Here is a 22616-nt window from a genome sequence, read left to right as displayed (position 1 = left end):
TAAAACCCCCCTTTGCAATCCATCTGGGTTTTCACCATTTGGATAAAGTGCAATTAAACTAGGTACTATCTGATTTTGAAGCAACTCTAAATATTTTTCAGAGGTAAGTGCGCCCTTAAAAAAATAGGGACCCACAATTGACGTGCCCACAGTTTCGGCCCATACGTTTAACTTCTTTATTGGGAAAATGTGTGTGACTTTCCATATTCCAGTGTGGATTTTCTGGTGCCCAATAACGAAAATTTTGCCTATTTACAGAACCATTAAAAAAAAAAACCTTGTCTCGTCGGAAAAAACAATCTTACTTAAAAATTGTGGGTTTGCATTACATTTATTCATCATTATTTCGCAAAACTCTATTCTGCGGATGTGATCATTTTCAATAAGCTCCTGATTTAAATGAATTTTATTTGGATGCCATTTATTCCTATTCAAATATTTTAGGATACATGATTTACTAACCGACTGATCTGCAGCAACTTGTCAAATTGATTTATGTGAATTTTCTTGTAAATCGAGCAAACTATCTAATTGTCTGTTTCCTTGAAGCGTGGGACGGTCCAGGTCATATTTGTCTCTAACATGATCAAAATCTCTACACTTTTTTTCAGTTTTGCTTACTACTGAACGTGTAATAGGCCTCTCCGGGTACTTATTGTTAAACAGATCGCAAACTTCGGCCTCTGTTCGAGTCTTGTCACTATATCCTACTATCATCAAAATTTCAATTCTTTGTTTTTCAGTTAAACCCGCCATATTTTTAAAATTTACAACTGCACTTGACACTTACTGACATTTACGTAAAGTAATACATACTGTTTCCATGCGATTAAAATGGTGACAAGGTTTCAACAATCAAATGACCCAAACAGTTGCAAATTTATTATTAATGTTAGTATTAGGTATAAGACATGATATACAAAATAAACTAACAAAATATCTAAAATTCTATGCAGAATTCAAAAATGGAATAAAAAATAGGTGTTTCCATATAAAAAATTGAAGTTGATGGTCATTGCTTATTTTTGGTTCATTTTGTATACATGAATTCATCATCAAAAAAATCGCGACAAAAAATAAGAACACACCCTTGAATTTTAAATAAATTTGTTCCAACTTGAGCGTCCTCACTGTATATACAGTGCTTTCATTTCAAAACGAACCACCCTTAATAACTTCTGAAAAAAAAACATGTCAATTTAGACATACAGGGGGACGCTTAATTTTATATTTGACAAAGTTCTGTCAATCACCTCCTCATCTCCAGCTAACCTCACTTTGATATGTCAAATGGGAACCCTCAGCGAATAGTGAGCTAAATTGTCTGGTAATAATGAATTCGACATTCGACCTCAAACTTTTGTCAAATTTCAAAATTTCAAATAGGTACCCTAAATGGGATACATCATTTTAAACATTTCTTAGGGAAAATCAATTTCCCCTATCTAACCAAACCGAAAAAATAATATTACATTTAAAAGGTATTAATATACATTCCTTTTCTTTTACAAATCATCCATAGTTTTATCAACATTATCCAACATTATTCAGTCTTGCAAAAAAAGAACAAAAACCAGTAAAACCTCACTTTGACTCTAAGTAATATCATTTAGTCAAAATTTTCTGTCTAGGAAATTATACAGATTTTAGTTTATTTTAAATAGTTTATTAACTCTAACAACTTAAAAAAGACAACTATAAAATATATCTAGCAACTATAAAATAAATCAAAAACTTTTTTAAACCATTTTTAGGATCGTAAATAGGTGAATATGGTATTCTAAAATTTAATTTTATCTATAATTTTATAAATATGGTTTTCAATAATTTTTGATAGTGCAGGTAAAATACTTAGTGGTCTAAGATCTGTGAATTCTTTGGGTTCCAAAATTTTGCTATTTATGAATAATATGAATTGAGGTATTTGAACAGACTGGAAAATAGCTTAACAGTGTATATCCTGAGTGACAATTTACCTATACCTTTTCAACAAATTACAAGACAGTTTTATCATTAACCAAAAGTCTTTATTTTTACTCTCGACACGTGTTTCGCTAACGATTTTAGCATCTTCGGGAGAACATTAAAACTAAAAACTAAATAAAAACAGTTTTAATCTTCTCCCTAAGATGCTAACATCGTTAGCGAAATAAGTGTCGAGAGTAAAAATAAAGAGTTTTAGTTGGTGGTAGAACTGCCTCGTAATTTGAGTGTGACATTAAAGGTTCCAACCGATAGGAATGTAGAGTTTGCTATAGATTTTCGATAGTATAGCCTCTCCAGAGTTCGCAATTGTCATTGGTAAGGGTGAAGCAGTTGTAAATAAAACATGGCAGATTTCATTCATAGAATGTCGAGCGTCGCGTCGTGTGCGATTTTCTATAATGCCTAATGAATGTCTATTAGCGACATCGACCTCAAGGTTCCGATGAAAGTGCTTATTTTATACTGTTGTTATGCTTGCGAAAAACGACTATTGGGCTTCAAAAGAAGAGTGCCTCCAAATAGAAGACATTTTTGTATGTAAACACAATGCAATATCCAAAGACGATCCATGCCTATATCAACTATTAAATACAACCATAAACAAATACCCGGTAATAAACGTCTACTACAAGAAAACAAGCATCCACCGTCTCAACGGAGAAGGAATCCTTGCGATACCATCTGGAGAAACCATGAGGCCAGCATTATAACCATACCGGACTGCCCTATCGAGATAGAGAACAAAATCTACGCGAAGGAGAAGAAAACAGAATTTCAGTATGTGATGCAGCTACCGAAATTCTCAGACATAGGCCCAAAAATTCCTATGTCAAACCTTCAACTAGAAGAGGTGAACTTGGAAGAATTGGCTGTAGCTCAAAAAACGTTGTCTTCAGTCAACCTTCATCTCATCTCAACATCGATCTCAAGGTTCCGATGAAAGTGCTTATTTTATATTATTGTTATGCTTAGTTTATATTATTTTGTTATACTAATTAGCTTACGATTAATCGATATTAGAAATAGAAAAACAGTCCATAATTAATTCTCGTCTTGAACGTAGTTATTTTTTGGTTGTCATATTTGATAAAATTAGTTTTTTTTTCACTTTCATAAGTGTATTTTCATATAAAACACATAACTCGAGTCATATTCTTTCATAGTAGCGAGTACAGAAACTATGTAAATGCGATTAGAGCCTGTTCACACACCTCTTTCGCGTAACGTTACAAGTTTATCCGATACTGATTTTCGGATGAGCTTCGAAAATGTTAACTTTATTTGCAGTAGGAAGAAAATAGTGCTATTAAATACAAACATAACCTTACAAATCATCACAAATTTTTTCTCATATTTTTTTTATGATAATACAACATTGAATTTAAAATTATATTAACTTCTCGTCCAGCTCAATTCCTCTTTTGAAATTTTGCTCTCGGCAATGTCGAAAAATTTTGTCCGACTTTCTTTCGTAACCGCAGATTCGATAGCCCAGATAAGTGTAATATAGCATTTCATTTAATAAAGTAGCCAATGCAATTTTTTTAAGCAAAATTAATGGTAGAACCACTGGCACCTCATTCATATCTGTTATGCTGTCGTGTGAGTAATAATAGTATGGAATATTTTTATCTATTATCTTATCCTAATTTTCAGATAGAAAAGTATTATAGGCGGAGTTGTATGAAAACCAAATTGTGCTTAAAATAAAGCGCCGTGTTTAAAAATAATATAGGTGAGCGTTTATTGTTAAGTGCGTATTTATTTTGAAGTAGTTTTTACCGTTTTTAAGATAAAATATATAGTCAGAAATACTACTCTTTTAAACGAGACCTTGATTGACCCCGATTACCCAATCCCGAGTTAATTACATTTAGATTAAAACAATAGATCTAATTTTTCCCCATCACTTATTTCAGTAATAGGACAGAATGGTTCAATCAGAAAACACGAAATTAATTATTATTTATAATAAATAATTTTATATATATAGGGTGTCTAAAAGAGACCTTTCCGAAAACCTACCGCTTATTTCTCAGACCAAAATTAGCCGATTTAAGTAAACTTAGATTAGTAGTTGCTTAGAATTAGATTTTAAAATTATAGTTTTTAAAATCATTTTTCTTAATAATGAAAAATATGCTCATATTATTTTGAGCAACCTTAGTATGAAGTTGTTTTGGTTGGTTTAGGCACTAGCCGGTAAAAAAAACATTTAAAGCTTGTCACTTCTGCGCCCTCTTTGACGATATTTTTTCTGATATTTGTTTTGACTACTTTTACAGACTTCAAAATAATTAAATAAATCATTTTAAAAATTACTGGAAAATTCAAAGATACGTTATAGAAGTGTATTTAAATCGTTAAAACATCTTACAAATTGCTTTTTTAACTTAAGGCTACATTCAAATCATATGAAAAACCATTGGTTTATATGAATTGGAATTTGCCAGAACAGTGAATCAGATTAGTTATTTTACGTAACAACGCTAATAATAATTGAAGTGGGTCCAGGGGAGTTTACGCTGGCGTGAAATGAGAATTCATAATTTGTAAGATTGTCTACAAACATATACAGTATTGTGCAAAAAGATAGCAACATTGAACTTCCCTGTTATATATCTTTTAGTATCTATTTTATAAGTAAGCTTTATATATTATTTACAAGAATATTTAGAGCCTGTTTATATTTTCATATTTTTTGTATCATAATAAATAAAACACCAAATTGTTTTATGCAAATTTATTATTCAAAAATATAGCAACAAAAATAGTTTTGATTCTAAAAAAATATAACCCAACTAAATTAAAATCAATTCAATATTTCGTGTAGTACCCCTTCCCCTTTATAACATCTGCACATCGTCTTGGCATGGACTCAATTAATTTCATAATATAGTCATTGTTCACTTCTTTCCAAGCTTTCCACTATTTCAAACAGAATATTTGAGCATGTTAGGTGCCTGATTTTGGTGTCAATGTAATGCCATAAATTCGCTATAGGGTTTAGGTCTGGCGATTGAGATGGCCAGACCATTACATTAATTTTTTTATCGGATAGCCACTTCTTAACGAATTGAGAAGCATGTTTTGGATCGTTGTCATGCTGAAATATGGCTGTTACTGGCATGACTTCATCTATATATGGCACTAAATGTGTTTGCAGAATGTCTTTGTACATGAAACGATCCATTTTGCTCACTATTCTTACTATGGGTCCCATGCCACGAGCCGAGAAACATCCCCATACAAGAATATTTCCCCCTCCATGTTTACCGGTAAATGTACTTTTTGTTTAATCTTTGTTCACTGGGGCGTCTGACGTACATCACTACATCAGTCCTGAATAAATTATATTTAGATTCATCACTAAATACGACTTTCTTCCAATCAGCTACAGACCAGTGGACATAAGATTGGGCAAAGTGAAAACGAGCCTTGACGTTCTTCTTTGAGAGTAACGGTTTTTTGGTGGGGCGACGAGCAGGTAAGTTGGCATCAAGTAATCTTCTCCTTACGGTACTGGAACTGAGGTTTACTCCTCCACCCTCTTTTAATTTTGCCAAAATTTGGGAAGAAGACGAAAAAGGATTTTTTTAGCAGCAATTAGCAGCTGCCTATCCATCCTCAAATTTGTTTTTTGGGTCTACCAGGAATGGTCGCCGGTGCAGCTGTTCCAGTAAGGCGAAGATTTTTGCAAACTCTGGATACGATTGACCTGTGAAGCCGTAAGCTTCGTGCAATGTCACTCTGCCTAACACCATTTTCGTAATGCTCCACAATAATTTTTCTTACATCACCAGAGACGGTTTTTAAGCGACACATTTTAAGTTAATTCTGAGATTCAAAAATAACAACAACATTTACAGCAGGTAAATCGATATTTAACTGATAAAATAAATGCGAAACAAGAATGTTGCTATATTTATGCACATTGTCTAAATAAACAAACATGAAGTTCCTTACTCTGCATTGGCATTCTTATGATATTTCGGTATATTTATAAATAATACAGAAGCGTGTACTTAAAAGTAAAGAAATAATATGAAATAGAAAGAAAGAAAGAAAGAAAATGTGCTATATTACGCAAGAATAATCTTGTGTACAAGCATCCTACAAGCTAAAAAAACAAAACACAAATACAATTTCAAAAATTGACAAAACAATGAACAAAATTAAACACAAGAAGACAAAACTTTTTGAACATACTTGAATTAAAGATAACTAAATAAAACAATCAATTACTAAATAAAGGTAAACTTGTTGACAAAACTAGAGAAGGAAAAAGGAAAAAAAAACTTTCCAACATGTTCAAGGTTAAAACCTATCATTAAAAAAGTCATCCAGGTTATAATATGCCTTAGCCAATAAAAGCGACTTTAACTCTCTTTTAAATTTTTTAACATCCGATATATGTCTAACACACAGAGGAACATGATTGTAAATTTTTTTACTTATGTAAATTAATGAGTTTTTGGTAAGGGAAGACATAGGAATAGGTAGGGGAACATCATTTACACGACGAGTCAAAATGGCCAGTGTCAGAGGGTAGTTTGGGAATTTTGTGAATAAGAGCAGCTGTTTCTAAGATAAAGAGTGAAAAAAGAGTTAGGATTTTTTCAGAAATGAAGAGGGGTTTGCAAGAATCTCTTAACTTAGCAGAACACAGGTATCTAACTGCTTTTTTTTGAATAACAAAGATAATGTTAAGTAGCCACTTATTGGTTAAACAGAAGCACACCACCCTGATAAAATCTGAAGGTCTTCAAGGATACAAGTCTTAATATAGTCAGAATTTTTATGGCTCCATAGTATGGTGGTATCATCAGCAAACTGAACCACCTTGCCCTGCAGTTTCAATGAACTCAAGTCATCCACATACAGTAAAAATAACAGTGGTCCCAACACTGAACCCTGGGGAACGCCGCATTTTAGGGATCTAGAAGCAGACAAACGCCCAGACACTGAAACCTTCTGAGTACGATTTGATAGATAGGACTCAAGCCATCGCAATGCTACGCCTCTAAAACCATATTTATCGAGCTTAGATAATAGTATTCCATGATCCACACAGTCAAATGCTTTGGATAGATCACAAAACACTGCCGCCGATGACTCTCCAGAATTCAAGGACACATAGACGCTCTCCAAAAAGCTAAAAACAGCATCATGAGTCCCTTTACCGGTTTGAAATCCAAACTGATTTGCAGACAAAATGCCATTATGATGTAAAAAGGACAAAATTCTGCTTTTTGCAAGTTTTTCAACTATCTTAGAGAGGGTAGACAAAATAGAAATGGGACGGAAATTACAAGGCTGATCCAAATCTCCACCCTTATGAAGAGGGATAACCACTGCCTCTTTTAAACATGAAGGAAAAATGCCAATATGTAAAGAATTGTTTATGGCAGAAACTAAAGCATTTAAGGCTGAATCAGGCAAAAAGAGTAACAACCTTGAAGATATCCCATCAGCTCCAGATGATTTATGGTTTTTTAGGCGTTTGATTTCATTTTTTACTTCGGTAACAAAAGTTTTAGTGTGTTTAGATTCCTATTAAGAAAAAAAAGGAGCAGATTGACGATCACAAAATTGGAAGATTTTCGAAAATTCCTTATAGAACTAAAGCCTAAGCCTGAATCTACATTGATACGTAATTATGAATCCGTTGGGATCACGTGATTGCTATCAGCCAATAAGAGACCCAAAAGGTTTCACGTACCTAGGTGGTTAATTGGAACTTTATTCCGTATTTTTGGTCCAAAGTACTATTTGTTTTTTATTGTTATTTTTGAATTTTTACCAAATTTTTTTTTACTAGTTGTTATTTTGCACCATTCTTTTTAGAATGTCGAGTTTGGGTTTGACCCCGGGCTCCACATATTTTTAATGTGTCTATTGTGGCTTTTTAATTAATAATCAGTGCCAAAATTATTTGGAACACCAAGGTTTCCTAATATATATGGAGGAGAATCAGGGTTTTACCTTTACTTTTTTACCTTAGTTTTACCTTTACCGAGCTTTGTGCTAATGAAAACAATATTTTAACTTTTATCTTTAATCGCCCCTATGGAATCCGAGAACCCCTTCACAATCAAGGTATAAAAATAGGTTGAAGGAATTGTGGGAGGTCAAAACTGTAAACACCAAAAACTCGAGTAAACATATAACGTTATTTTACGGATACGCTCTAGTGGATGGGTTAAAAGTCACGGATAGGTTTGACAGCCTCACGTGCATCCGTCCTAATTAAAATTATTACTTTTTTATTTTAATTGTCGATCTGCATTATTACAGTTAACTTACGTTATTGTTACGTTAATATGATTACAGACCTAATTATATTATTTAAATAAATAGCACAGAAAAAATATAGTATTTTTCTTTCTTATTTTTATCACTCGAAATTTAGGGTTGCAACTTTGCCGAGCTTTGGAAATATAATACAACTGTAGCAACAGGGAGTCCACAGAAAGCACAAAAATCTTAAAAATGGTCCACGAGAAAAAAAAATTGCAAACTTCTGTTCTATAATAATATTTAGTAAGTTGAGGGTTAAGTATATTTTTTTTTTAATTCAACTATTAACATTTCTTTATCAAAGTATTATATAAAAGACTTACCGAAATATTTTCTAAAATAAGACAGAGAGTTTCAAAGCACGTAGAACCCATATTAAGCAAATGCCCTGAAATTCTAGGTGGTTGAACAAGAAGTTCTATAATGCTGTCAAATATCTGAGGAAGATGTTTAACTATTGTCTCTGGCCTTGCACCCGCTAAGCTTAACATAGCAGACCTAAAAAATACAAAATAATGTTAAAAACAATTGGTTGTTAAATGCTCTAAACGAATGTGTGTGAAAGAAAATTTACTTAATAAACAGATTTAGGTTTGGAAAATTGAAATTACAATATTAATAATTAAAAAAATATCAGTAACTGTGTAAAACTCACTTTCAAATAAATTAAACTAATCTGTGCGCATCTTATGCTATTGTGTATCTGTGTGTGAAAATTTGTAAATCTCTGTATTCTACTCCATACAATTTTAAATTACAATATAATACAACTACAATTTTATATTATAATATAATACCCACATAAGTTCTTTTTCAGATCCGACTTCTCCTAATCTTGAAGGAATTGTTCCAGTATAAATACAATCATAGGCAGCAAAAAATCTTTCTATTGCGGGATCATGGGTATGGACTGATGAAGCAGTATCTAAAATAACCGTAAATAACCCTTTGTGACCATCAAGCCATTTCATTCCGGGTAAAAACACATCTGGAGGGATGTAGCTGTAGTTTGTTGGAGGAGGTTCTAGCATCACTGGTAAAGAAAATTCTCCTGAGACTAAGCGGCCATCTCTTAATAGTGGTAACCACTGGAAAAAAAGGGTAGATGCATAATGGTTGAATTTAACTAGTGTTTGCTATTTACGCATGTTTAAAATAATTGTCGATATTTAAAAAAAAAATTAATTAAGACACCTAAATGTTTAACCTACTGTTTAATTATGTAACTCGATTAATTACTAATAATCAATAAAAACGTAAGAAAAATAGTTTTTTATTTTACTGTAAGAAATAGTAGGATTCTTCAAGATTGCACATAAGCTGGCTTCCAAAGCCATGGGGGACAAAGTATAAGAATGTGGGCTAACATTACTCATTTATATACTATACTAATAAACTCTTTCAGTTTACATGAGCTGAGTCACTAAAGGGAAGGGATATTCTAGTATTGTAATTATATATACAGGGTGTTACTTAAAGGTATGTCATAATTTAAAAGGGACATTCCTGGACCGATTTTAAGTCAAAAAGTTCATATAAACATGGGTCCTAAAATGCTTAGTTTTTAAGATACAGGGTGTTATCGGTCCAGGAATGTCCCTTTTAAATTATGACATACCTTTAAGTAACACCCTGTATATTCAAATAAAGCAATTATTATGTAATTAAAATAAAACATTTTAGGTTTTCTTTTAGTTAAATTGAAAAAATGTGTACGGTGATTTTTAAAAAGTTAGCAAGTTAGAACTTAAATCTAGAAAAAACAGACGGATCTTCTATAAAATGTAAAAATTGAAAAACAGGGGATAGGTCCATCTAAGCGCTATTTTAGAATCAAGAAGTATATAATATTATAAGAGATTCATACCGTATATCCTACTGGAGTTTCGACTACATTTTGATCAGCCTTCTTTTGACAGGAGATATGATAAAACGTAAACAACAAATGATGGTTATCGGCTAATGAAGCGGGCAGCTTAATTTTTACTTCATCATAAAATACAGGAGTTTTGCAGTGATACGTAACAGCAGAAAATATTTCATTGGTCATTTCTGGACAACTTGACCTGCCAAATATGTTAGGCAAATTATGGTTTTCGCCTTCTCCTGCCATCAGCTGTATTTTAACTGCTAAATTTCTGGCAGAACCCGTTCTGTTTGAATAATTTAACTCCTTAGGGCTAACAAACAATAAGTTTCTATAAACATAATGAGGAACCAATACTTCTTTCACAGGAAACTCGCAAAGCTCTTTAGTGGGTCTCGCTTTGCTATCCGGGTAGGGATATAATTTAACAAGTTCTGAAGTCAAAGAATTTCTATATTCAAGGGGACATGGAGAAATTTCCAATTTGAAAGTAGCTGGAATACATTTCCACTTCTTAAGAACTAAACTTGGTTTCTTTAACTCTTGCAGAGATTTATACAAGTCTTCGTCACGGAGTTTATCTGCTTCCTGCTTGAATACGTAGGGCATGTTAACTGTTACTGGCCTAAAGGTATCCAAATTTGTAGCTAAATGATCAGGTGACCAGGAACGGCATTTATCTTTTCTATCGAGAGATCCTCTACGCGTTAAGCTACCCATATCACTAGCTTTGCGCCTCAACTGGTCTAAACCACTACTTGGTGATTTCCGATCTAAAACATGAAAATCTTTTGTATAAAAAAAATACAGATGCTAAGTGAATGTAAAAAAGTTAGAATATATGATTTTCAATAAAAAGTTACATTTTAAAGGCTTACATACGTCTACGTAGGTTATACCAATGTCATTAAAAATAGACAAAATAAATGATAAAGACCTTTTTTTTAATTTCTTGATTAATTTGTTTATTAAAATGAACTCATATAAGCATAATTTTGAAAAAAAAATTAAATAAAAATTACTCTACAGAGTATTGCACCGCCAGGCGAGACATGGGAAATCTTATTTTTAATAGGTTGAAATATTGGCTCTCCTAATTATTTTAAAGAAAAAATGTATTAGAATAATTTAAAGAGCACCATATTTTTGGTTTGTCTGTTTAGAAGTAACAGCCAAAAATTTGTACGAAAATTTGACTTTTTTTAATGCCTCGAATTCACAGGTATGCTAGCCAAAATTTATTACCTTGAATGGGGATGAACAACAAATAATTTGTCATAATAAGTTCAATGCATTAAAAACCTACATTAAATCAAATCAAATTACAAAAATCTATACGAAGACTCAGCTATGAGTTGCAAATGTAAGGCAAACAATGAACAAAACAATCATCAAAGGCAAGAAAACGAAGAAAATGCTGAGACTTGTAGGTTTTTTTACGTGTGGAACAAAATGAAGGAAAAATAAGTACAAGAAATCTTGGCGAGATCATGGGCATTGATCATACAACTGCGTTTCGGGCTTTAAAAAAACAGAAATATTTCTCATACAAATATGGAAAACATCAGGAGCTTAGAGTTGGGGATGAATTACAGCGGCAAGAGTTCTGCTTGGATATGATGTTCTATTTGGACAGATATGTAACAACACGAACTCAGTATCGACAGAAAGTTAATGTCCGGGCGGGGATTTTCGGATACATTTTAGGACCATTCTTTCTGAATCGAAATGCAAATTGTTATTTAAAGCTACTTGAGGAACAAATTTTTCCGAATTTAAACGATCTTGCCGGGGAAAATCTAGAGGTTTGGTATCAAATAAATGGTTGCCCGGCGCATCCTACACTTGCTGTTCGGGAATATCTAAATAACGCTTTCAATGGGAATGTTATTGGCCTGCGACATGTTATAAATTAATATTTTTAATTAAGTTGATAAGTTTATTTTATTAATTAAGTAAATATTTTAGGTTTCATAAATTATTTGTCATCAAAAAGTAAAGTCTTAAAGTTTACGAATTTTTTAAAATATTTCAAGGTTTATATTATAATAATTTGTGTGCATGTGTACGATTGTACGAATTTTCAATAATGATTTACTTAAAACCACAATTTTATTATGACAACTTCATTTTGGCAGTTTATCCTTACCTAACTTTCTCACCTTGAGCGATACCTGTAAGTACGGGGCGACAAAAAAGACAAAATTTTCACCAAGATTTTCGCCAATAACTTTTAAACAGGCAGACCTACAAAACTAAAAGTTATCTTGTTGTTTGCAGATTTTAGTGCTCTTTAAATTACTATAATACATTTTTTTCTCTAAAATAAGTAGGACAGCCAATATTTAACCCTATTGAAAACTACATAGGATTTCCTATGTCCTGTCTGGCAGTGCAACACCCTGTATATGCGCTTGCAGATAAAATACGTATAATTTTCTTAAATAAACCGAGATATGATATATATCTAGTGTATAATTTGAATCTATTAAAAGAAAAAAATTTGAAAAAAATAACATATAACATCATATGAAATGTTAATCTTTAATTAAACAACCAATATTTATTGGTAATTACTTTACTTTTTAGAGTTTTAGTATGACAAACAACAATTGCATATTTCATTTTTTTTTAATAAAAATCTAATAAAATATAATTCATATTAATATTAAACAGGAAAAGGTTAATTATTTGAATACTAGTGCGATATGTCAAAATTCGATGTTGAACGTTTTATTAATTTTTTACTTTCATTGCTTTGATTGTATAATCGACCTTTGCATAAAAATAATTCTAACCAGAAAAAAAACTTTTCTATCTAATAAAATAGTTATTTATGCCATTAAAATAAGTAAAAATTATTATTTCTTTTTTCTCAAATCTATAGATTTTGCTGATACTACTTTGCAAATGAAGCAGGACAAATCAAAATTACTAAATTATATATTACTTAAAAAATTATTGCTATTCGTTTCTTGTTGATTATAATTTGAAAACAGATTCTTCCAAATGAAAGCACGAATTTTCTCCCTCAACAAAAATTATAACTTAAATACAAATATGAAATTTGTTTTTAACACATTTTAATCTGAATTTAGACCATTATTGACTGTTTAACTTTCAAAACGATAAATCATGGCCATGATTGTGTTCTGACAACATATTTGTTTTTTTTAGTCGATTTCAAACGAAATCATGGCCTTCTTCAAAAAACATAAAAGCAGAGACTTGGCAATTTTACAACTTAAGCAAAATATGTCAAATATTTTAAAAACTACAGATACGATAAAACTACAAAAATGAGGAGTTTTGAAAAAATGCAATTATTAATAAAATGTATTGAACTTTACTTCAGGTATTACTAGAGATAATAATCTATTAAAATAATTTAGGCACGTGTCTCCCGAATATTACTGTTCAAAAGCTAACCTTTCCCTAGCATTTTAAAAATGTTAATTCCAAAAATTTCTGTTGAAAATAAACTTGAAAGCAATCATAATTTTAACACAAACCTGTAGAAAAATATTGGTTTGAAAAAGAAATTCACCCATCGACATTCTGCCTAAAGTTAAAAAAAAACTAAAAAATATTGAATGTTGAATGTATGACAGCCTTACTTTATCAGCCTCAATATTCTAAAGAAGTTATAATATTTTTTACTCTGTACGAGTATAATAAAAGTATAATGTTTATCCCATTCAATCAAATTGATATACATAAATTGTCGTATACATAGATTCCTATTAGTAGAAGTGATAAAAGTTTATTTGGTATTTTTGTTATGGAAAATACACATTTAGAGCAAACAGGCTCCGAAAGAAGATAAGACAAGATGTTTTATGTTACCTTTTACAAAATCATTCATGTCTTATTAAAAATAAATATTTTTGAAGCTTAGATCTATTGCACTTCCATAACTAACCTAAACTATTAATTGTAGAACCTGATCCTGTAGACTCCCTATCAAATTCTCGTTCCTGGGTAAGCTCGTTAATGACATTAAATAAGTTGATGGCAGTCCAGGCAAATGCTTGTCGATACTTGCCCAATCTTTCACATACTGATACAGCTACAGATTTTAGTTTATCTTTATTCTAAAAAATAAAAAAAATCAACTGCTAGGATTTTTTTTTGCAGTTTGCGACCTTTTACTGAAATTTAAACATTGTGTAAAAAAGTCTGCATACTAATATTGAAATATGTCTTTACCAGTTCATTATTACAAGCATATATTTATTTAATTTTTTTGTAAATTGCCTCTGTCATATTGATAAATAAATATATTTAAATCTAGTAACAATTTATTTCAATAAAATAATATAAAACATATACTGGAACAAGTTCAATGGAATGTATGAAGATACAACATAACCAATTTTTAATTAAAATAAAACACATATGCATCAATTCAATTTCTAACAAATTTTTAACTCTTAGCTGAGTTACAGTATAAAGTTAAATGAATCTAAATAAGACAGATTTGGACTAAATTCGCTTCTTTTATATTATACAAGTTTTTATTTTCGAAGACGTAGGAAATATATAATTATTATTAATCTCAAATCGGTACCCATTAACACGGATCTTTTCTCATAGAACTAATATAAACAAACCAAAAAATCTCAGAAATGATTTAATATGAATGCCGATCTAGGTTACCCTAGCCTCATAAATATATACTTGGAATATAATTATTGCTATTTTACCTTTTCATCTTTTAAATATGGTTCTATACATTCATTTATATCTCCTTGTAAAACTTTCTCAAGTCTAATAACAATAAAAAGATCCGGAGAAGGATGGGTAATGTTAAAAATACAGCTTCTTGATAACGTACTGGTGTCAGCGTATGGAATATGGCCGCCTAGCATTCTTTTAAGCGATTCCGGATTCATGTCAAAGTAAAAAGTTTCAGAAACCTTCTTTCTTTCTTTGCAATCATAAAGAGCCAGTGAGCCAAACAATGGTTCTACCTCTACATCCATTCTGTAAATTAAGTTAAAATAAGATTTTTTACTTTAATCGTGTAGACACTTACGTCATCTGTTGGCACTTAAATAAAACTCTATGGCCAACATGTTCAGAAGGAGCAGTCGCCTGAAGTCTTCTTTCCACAGGATCCTGTAATTCATTTTGGATTTCTTGAGAAGTCAATGCAAATAAGGCATCTTGTCTATCAATTTGTCTTTGACTTTCATTTACTTGATCTTGAGATTCTAAAATTGATTGTTCCAATATTTCTGGAATCAAGGCATCACCAGCAGAATGTCGCAAGTCTAGTGAAGCCCAGGAATTTCTTGGTGTAAGAGTATCTCCTTGAGAAGAGAGTGAACCAATAGACACAATACTTTGCCTACTGCTTCCTTGGGAAGATACATCTAAAAAGATACAATTTTTCATTTCGCCAACATAATATAATAATATAATACAGTGACCGCCTAAAGTTCCGCATAAATTCGATAAAAATTAGAGACATGATTTTTTGAGAAAAAACTCGCGATTTTTATTTTAAGTTGCGCATTATTTCACATACATTTTTGTATACAGAGTGGAACAAAAAAAAGATATGACGTCATCGATCTTTTTTTTAAATGGAATGCTATATTTTTTATTGCATTTCTAAAATATAGGCGAAATTCCAAGCAAGTTTCGTATAACATGCCTTATCTCAAAACTCAACTGTTTCCGAAATATTTTCATCTAAATAACAAGAAAACAAATAAGTACGTCTATTTACAAATTAAGGTAAAATCGAGGATAAAAATAATGTTATAAACACTGCCAATTATTTCTGTTTCCATGGTTGCACTTGTAAAGAATCTCCATTTTCGAATGTCACTGTCAGTCAAAAATTAATAGTTTTTATCAAAATAAATTATGGCTAATTTAACGGAAACCGAACGAATTGAAATTTTGATGATGATTGATAGGGTACGGGGATCGAGTACGCACGCAAAAAGAAGTAAGTGAACTGTGTAATGCCAAATACCCAAACGATCCTATTTCTCAGTCAGCAGTTAGTAGAATAGAGCACAAATTCATAACTTCAGGTCATATTAGGGATTTGCCAAGATCAGGTTGTCCAAAAATTTCTGCAGAACCAAATTAAACGTTCTGCTCTCCGTCGAAGAAAATCCAAACAATGCAACTTCACAAATTTCAGTTGATAATAATATAGCCGGAACGTCAGTAAGACGCATCTTAAAAGCAAATGAATACCAACCTTATAAAATTAGACTAATATACGAATTAAATGAGGACGATCCTGACCGAAGAAACCAATTTTGCGAGCAAATGATGAACATTTGCAATAATAACCGTCAGTTTGTGTTACGAGTTTTGTTTTCGGATGAAGCACCTTTTTGTTTAAACGGTGTCATAAATCGGCAAAATTGTCGGTACTGGTCAGTGTCAAATCCACACTGGGCAACTGAGGCTCATACACAGTACCGTAAATCTATTAATGTTTGGGCTGGCATCGTGGAAAATAAAGTAATAGGGCCATACTTTTTCTAAGAAAACTTAACAGGACAACGCTATTTAAATTTTCTTCAAGAAGATCTTATCCCTGCTTTGGCTGCCCTATACCCAGACGAACAAGACCCTGCTGTCCCGACAGATAATTTGTGGTTTCAGCAAAACGGCGCACCGCCACATTTCTTTCGAGATGTCCGTAATTACTTGGATAAAGTGTTCCCAGGAAGATGGATAGGACGAAGAGGGCCAATAGAGTGGCCGCCCAGGGCACCAGACCTAAATCCGACCATTTTCTATGGGGGTACCTGAAAAGTAAAGTTTATATTGAGAAGCAAAACAACGTAGAAGATTTGAAAAATAGAATTAGATATGAAATTAGACATATATCACCCGAAAAAATAATTGTTAGTGTTTTACATGAGTTTGTAAATCGTCTTGCTTTCCGCCAAGAAGTAAATGGGAATCAGTTTGAACATTTGATACATTAATAAGAGTTTTCACAGTTTATAACATTTTATCCTTCATTTTATCTTAATTTGTAAATAGATGTACTTACTTGCTTTCTTGTTGGTTAAATGTAAATATTTCTGAAACCGTTGAGTTTTGAGATAAGGTGTGTTATACGAAACTTGGAATTTCGCCTATATTTCATAAATACCATAAAAAATATAGCATTTCATTTTAAAAAATTACCGATGACGTCATATCTTTTTTTTTGTTTCACCCTGTATACAAAAATGTATGTGAAATAATGCGCAACTTAAAATAAAAATCGACGGGTCCGACCGTTTTCTCAAAAAATCGTGTCTCTAATTTTTATCGAATTTATGCGGAACTTCACTGGCGGTCGCTGTATAATATTAAACGTTTTACCAATGTCGCTAGTTGGATCTGATGATCCCTGAAAATCTACTTCAAACTCTTGTTTAGGGCTTGGTTGCACAGACTTGGCTAAATTTGATCTGCTAGTGCTACTACTACTAAATTGGCGATGCATGTATCGAACAACCCTCCATACTGATCGGTAAGTTTCCACACATGCTTGCACATGAGGAAGAAGGGTATCTCTATAAATGTAAAGATGAAATGGGTTAAATATAAGTTCTTTATAGGCGTGATTCAAATGAAGTTTACACATTTAAATAAAAACGTCACAAAGCAATTATTTTCCTATACTTACATTTTTTCTTCAGGCAAAATAGGTTCAACAGTCCTTATGGGTCTTTCTATAACGTCAACGTGTACATCTCCTGGGGGTACATCTAGTATATTCCTTAATGGATCCCGATCAATAACCAGCTGATAAGTACTAACAAATTCTTCAAAATCCAAAGGTTCAACTATTTCATTTATCCAGCCCTAAAATTTTAAATTATTTACCATATTTATTTTGGTATAAACATGTAAAGGTGCATCACGGTCGGAAAGTAGGTTGCACGTTTACGGAAAACGGGACAAGACAAAATGAGTAATCGCTTGTGATCGTAAAATATTTTTAGCATCATTGTTCAAATTTCAAATGCACTGTAAACAATGCTATACACTGTATATGTTGGAATTTTTAAACACGTAATTTTTTTCTGAATATTTTTTCCTAATTTTGTTCTATATCTATTTTTAACGCTTTTCTAGTTAATAATTATTTTCCATTATTTTTTGTTCAAAACATACCTCTAATTAAAGATTGTTTAATAGTCTATCTGCGTTCGTAAAAACTTGAAATTTTGGATGTACCAAGCATCGCAAGGAAATATGTATTTGTTTTATTTAGAAAAATATGTTTTTAATTATACAAGGTTGCTTAAATTCGTGATTTTACTGTTTGATTCCAAAATACTGAAAAGACTTGAAGAATGGAGCACTCTGTATTACCTAGTGATCTAAAAGATCATCAAAATTCCTTTCATATATCATGTTCCTATACCTAAATACAACCGAAAATAAAACCACAAATAATATATTTAACTTTTTTTAAAAATATAAATTCAGCATAACGTAAGTATTAATCTTAGGATAGGAATGAAATCTCATAATTAAAAATAACATTATGCATCTTTATCGTTTAGTGTGTTGATAATAATACATTCGTACATTTGTTAAGTTATCGGAAAAATTGCATTACTTAGATAATCGAATTATTGGGTTTGAGTTGTTTTACTAACCAAATTACATTTCGAATTAAAAATCATTCATATTAATAATAGTTTTAGAGCGTGTATTGGCAACATCGCAAAGAGCAAGCCATCTTTATCAGTTTGTAATTCGACTAAGCGGAATATAACACCTTTTATAAGCTCATAACTTCGTGGCAAATAGTTTTCTACTTTTTTTTTGTTCCTTGATCATTGCCTTGTAGCGATTTCTTAAAAAAGTATATTTTAATAATTTTAATGTTAAATTCTTAATAAACTGCGATCAGTCAGTATTATTTCAAATAGTGAATGATGTTTACGAATGAGATACAGCCTTAAAAAAGTCAGTAGTTAGAAATTATGTTAACACAATGAACATATATGAACACATATGCAAGGAAATTTTAAAATATGTTGGTAGAAACACCAATTTAAAACAGCATTTATTTAAACTACATGCAACAAGAAGTTTCTATACCCCAGCCAGATGAATTAAAAAACATAAAAAACCAAACCGTAAATTAATCCTCAGTCACAGCCTATAGTACCCGCAGTTATAGCAGTATATTGTATAGCAGTTATAGTATCAGCTCAAGTAGGTCCTTCCAACACGGAAGTGGAGCCAGATGAAGCCTTGATAAGTCCATGCATCTCCTCACAAACCACTTCCGTGCTAAATCCGTTATACCACAATTAAAACTTTTTGGTTCAAATTCATCAAACGAACTATCAGAAAGAATTTTTTTTTTAATGACCTTAAATGACCTAAAGCACATTTAGTCACGAGTTTCAACCGGAACAACCTCTATAATTTTGTAGCAATTAAATCAGACACTCACAAACGACCATGTCAAGTCTGGGATTCGAACCCAGGCCCACACGACTACTAGGCAGGTGTATACCACCGCGCTGCTGGGGTCAGCCTATCAGAAAGTATAATTTTAAAAATTAATCACAATTTATTATTAAATGATACTTAAAAACTTTTTTAATGACCAACTTTTATCTGTTGTGGAAAACCAGGGTTTCTTAGAGTATACTTGTGAACTTTGATACTTTCCACGAAATAGGAAAAAGTTTACTCCCAAAATATTACCATGATGCTGCTTTATCATTAAAGCTAATTTAAAATCAAGTTAAACATCTGGATCTCAGATAGTAATAAAACCTATATAGCTGTCACTTGTCGTTTTATTTATGAAGATAAATATGAAGCGCGAGTTTTAGCTTAGCTAGCAAGGAATTGTATGGAAGCTATTAAAAGTAGCTAAAAAGCTATGGGCATCTGATAATGGTGCTAATATTAAAAAAGCAGTAAACGAGCATTTTCAAAAGTATCATTATCCTTGATTCCATCATACGCTACACTTATGCATTACTGAAGCTTTATCTTCGGTAGAGAAATTGGGCATTCTAAGAAAATATAGAACTATCGTTTGTTATTTTAAATATATTGTTGTTGCAAATGATTGATCATGAACTTAAAAGCGTTCAAGAACAATCAAACTTTTGAAAAAAAAACGCACTTTTGAAAGTCAAACAGGAACTCGCAACTCAATGGAACAGCACGTTTATCATGATTTAAAGGCTCTTACTTATTATAGGAATCCACTAAGTGTAGTGGCAAATTGGCCAAGAGCTCCTGAATTTTTAGATGCGGAAGAATAGAGGGCACTTAAATATTGTGTTTTACAACCCTCAAGCGAAGTAAGGACTATTCTGTCAGGTAAGAAGTATCTTAAACTATCAGAAATTATTCTTTTTTTACATGGATTCCAATTTACTTTTAGGAATCTTAACGCAAATTTCAACATTGGGGAGGAATTAAAATGGGAAATGTTGAATACAGTCACACGGCGTTTATCGAGATAAGAAACAAACAAAATTATTGCGATTCAAAAGATATGGTTTTGGCCTTGAAGAAAACGCAGACATGGTTCAAAAATTAGTGACGATATTAAAATACTCGTAGTGGTTTACGCTTTTATTTAAAAAAAAATTAAAAATTTTTAGGAGCCAGAAAAAGTAATTTCTGCCATGACTAACAAAGCATATAAATACCTAGGAATCCTATACAGACCTATAAAATAGAACACATGCAAATAAAAAAATTAGTCACCAAAGAATTTGAAACACGCTTTCATAACCTTCTGAAATCCAAACTTAATTAATTAAACTCAAGAAACCTGCATAAACAGCTATGTCGTATCTGCTCTTCAATACTCCTTTGATATACTTAAATGTACACAAACTAATCTAGAAGCAATAAACAGAAAGATCAGGACAGAACTTACAAAAATTCAGAAAACACCACCCAAAAGCATCAGTTGAAAAATTACACTACCACGTGAAAAAGGAGGCAGAGGAATAAGGGATGTCGCTACTTACAAATGGCGTTATATACTTACTAAGTAACTAATTGAGATGCTTCATTGCATGCTTCGTTGCATTTTCCGCTAATTGCATTAGTTCAAATAGTTTAAAAAAAAATAGTTTTAATCTTTTCCCGAAGATGCTAACATCGTTAGCGAAACACGTGCCGAGAGTAAAAATAAAGAGTTTTGGGTAGTGGTAAAACTATCTCATAATTTGAGTGTCAGACCAAAGGTTCCATAGAACACAAAATATCTCGAAAAACTAAACAGCGACAAAACATTAGATCATTTTTAAATTAGTAACAGCAACGGTGCTTTACACAAAAAAAAATTAAAATAATAATATTAATAATAATAATAATAACAAAGCCGGCAAAAGGTATACATCGGAGGTATCAAAATTAAAAAAGTACAGGAAAGAGTAGAGAAAATCATGCGTCAGACCTAACAACATACACAGCAGGAAACTGTACTCCGGAACAATGCCTAGACACCCTTAAACAAAAGCTATCTATTTTTTCAGGTCGTTTAAGAAGGTATAAATCCAGTAATAAAAGGAAACAAGATAATTTCCTTTTTGAACATTGAACAACACTGCTATTAGCATTCACCCCACTAAAGAAAACATCGAGGAGTTCTGGGGCACTCGACTAACAACACCTAGGGAATGCAACCTCGACACTGAATTACTGACAAAATTTTTACCATTTTCAGTTGAGGAAGTGATTAACATTATAAAAAAGCTACATATCTGAAGAGCTTCAGGCCCAGATCACATCCAAAAAAAGAAGAAAAAGAAACCTTGGTACACAAAGGGAATAAAAGTTGCAGCCAAAAATATGAGATCTTTACATTACATAGGAAAATTTTCATTACATAATTCTTACTTTATGAATTACTATAATAACTACAGGAAAATTTACAGATCTACTCTGAAGAAGGCTTAATCTCTTTATTACTCGAGGAGAATTGAAAATGCCTCTAATAAACTAAAACAAACTTGAAGGATTGTCAATTCTCTGCGGGCTAAGGGCAGCCACATTGCAGTACCTAGTTTCTTAGAAGCGTTCACTTAAGAGGGATTAGGTAGGTTAAGTGAGAGTAACCACACGAGTAGACTTCGCCTCTCTTATATCCCTATAGAAATGTATGTATGATACTCACAACTGTAAATTATTTGTTTGTTAAATAAAAGACGTTTATTATAAAGGGCAGAACCGCGTCGTGTTGGGACAGGGTGCCATTAAGTGTCATTAAAACTCTACCTACACTGGCCTTAGTTTGTTTAGCTCATGTAGTGAATAAGTCTTTTACAAATAGCCTATTTTTTCCTTGTCTTAATAGGGCTAACATTGTTCCAATTCATAAGGAAGATGATCTGAATGAACCTTGCAATTTTCGTCCTAGCATTGCTTCCTCTGCTAGGAAAGGTAGTGGAGAAGCTGGTTAAGGTGAGAGTCGTTTCATTTCTTAACAGAC

The 22616-nt window shown here is 31.9% G+C and overlaps 1 protein-coding gene and 1 long non-coding RNA gene across 4 annotated transcripts in view; one reads left to right on the top strand and one right to left on the bottom strand.

Moving 5' to 3' along the window:
- LOC126748236 (uncharacterized) overlaps window positions 1-9243 on the top strand; it is a 32270-nt gene extending 23027 nt beyond the window's left edge. The window contains exon 4 of the long non-coding RNA XR_007664672.1: window positions 9104-9243. This is a non-coding gene — a long non-coding RNA (uncharacterized LOC126748236). The remainder of the gene's footprint in view (window positions 1-9103) is intronic.
- Window positions 1-22616, bottom strand: part of LOC126748211 (dedicator of cytokinesis protein 7) — a 61458-nt gene that overhangs the window by 20065 nt on the left and 18777 nt on the right. For all 3 annotated transcript variants that reach the window (XM_050457288.1, XM_050457285.1, XM_050457287.1), the window contains 8 exons: window positions 17811-17989; window positions 17504-17697; window positions 15192-15531; window positions 14860-15139; window positions 14076-14247; window positions 10154-10926; window positions 9088-9374; window positions 8610-8784 (listed from right to left, as the gene is read on the bottom strand). In XM_050457288.1, coding sequence (XP_050313245.1) covers window positions 8610-8784; window positions 9088-9374; window positions 10154-10926; window positions 14076-14247; window positions 14860-15139; window positions 15192-15531; window positions 17504-17627 — 2151 coding nt within the window. In that variant the 5' untranslated portion in view covers window positions 17628-17697; window positions 17811-17989. The remainder of the gene's footprint in view (window positions 1-8609; window positions 8785-9087; window positions 9375-10153; window positions 10927-14075; window positions 14248-14859; window positions 15140-15191; window positions 15532-17503; window positions 17698-17810; window positions 17990-22616) is intronic.

The sequence above is a fragment of the Anthonomus grandis genome, chromosome 22 (genome assembly GCF_022605725.1).
Source record: "Anthonomus grandis grandis chromosome 22, icAntGran1.3, whole genome shotgun sequence".
In the NCBI taxonomy this organism is placed as follows: Eukaryota; Metazoa; Arthropoda; class Insecta; order Coleoptera; family Curculionidae; genus Anthonomus; species Anthonomus grandis.
The sequence above is the reverse complement of the archived record's forward strand: the minus strand, read 5'-3'. Positions and strand labels throughout refer to the sequence as shown.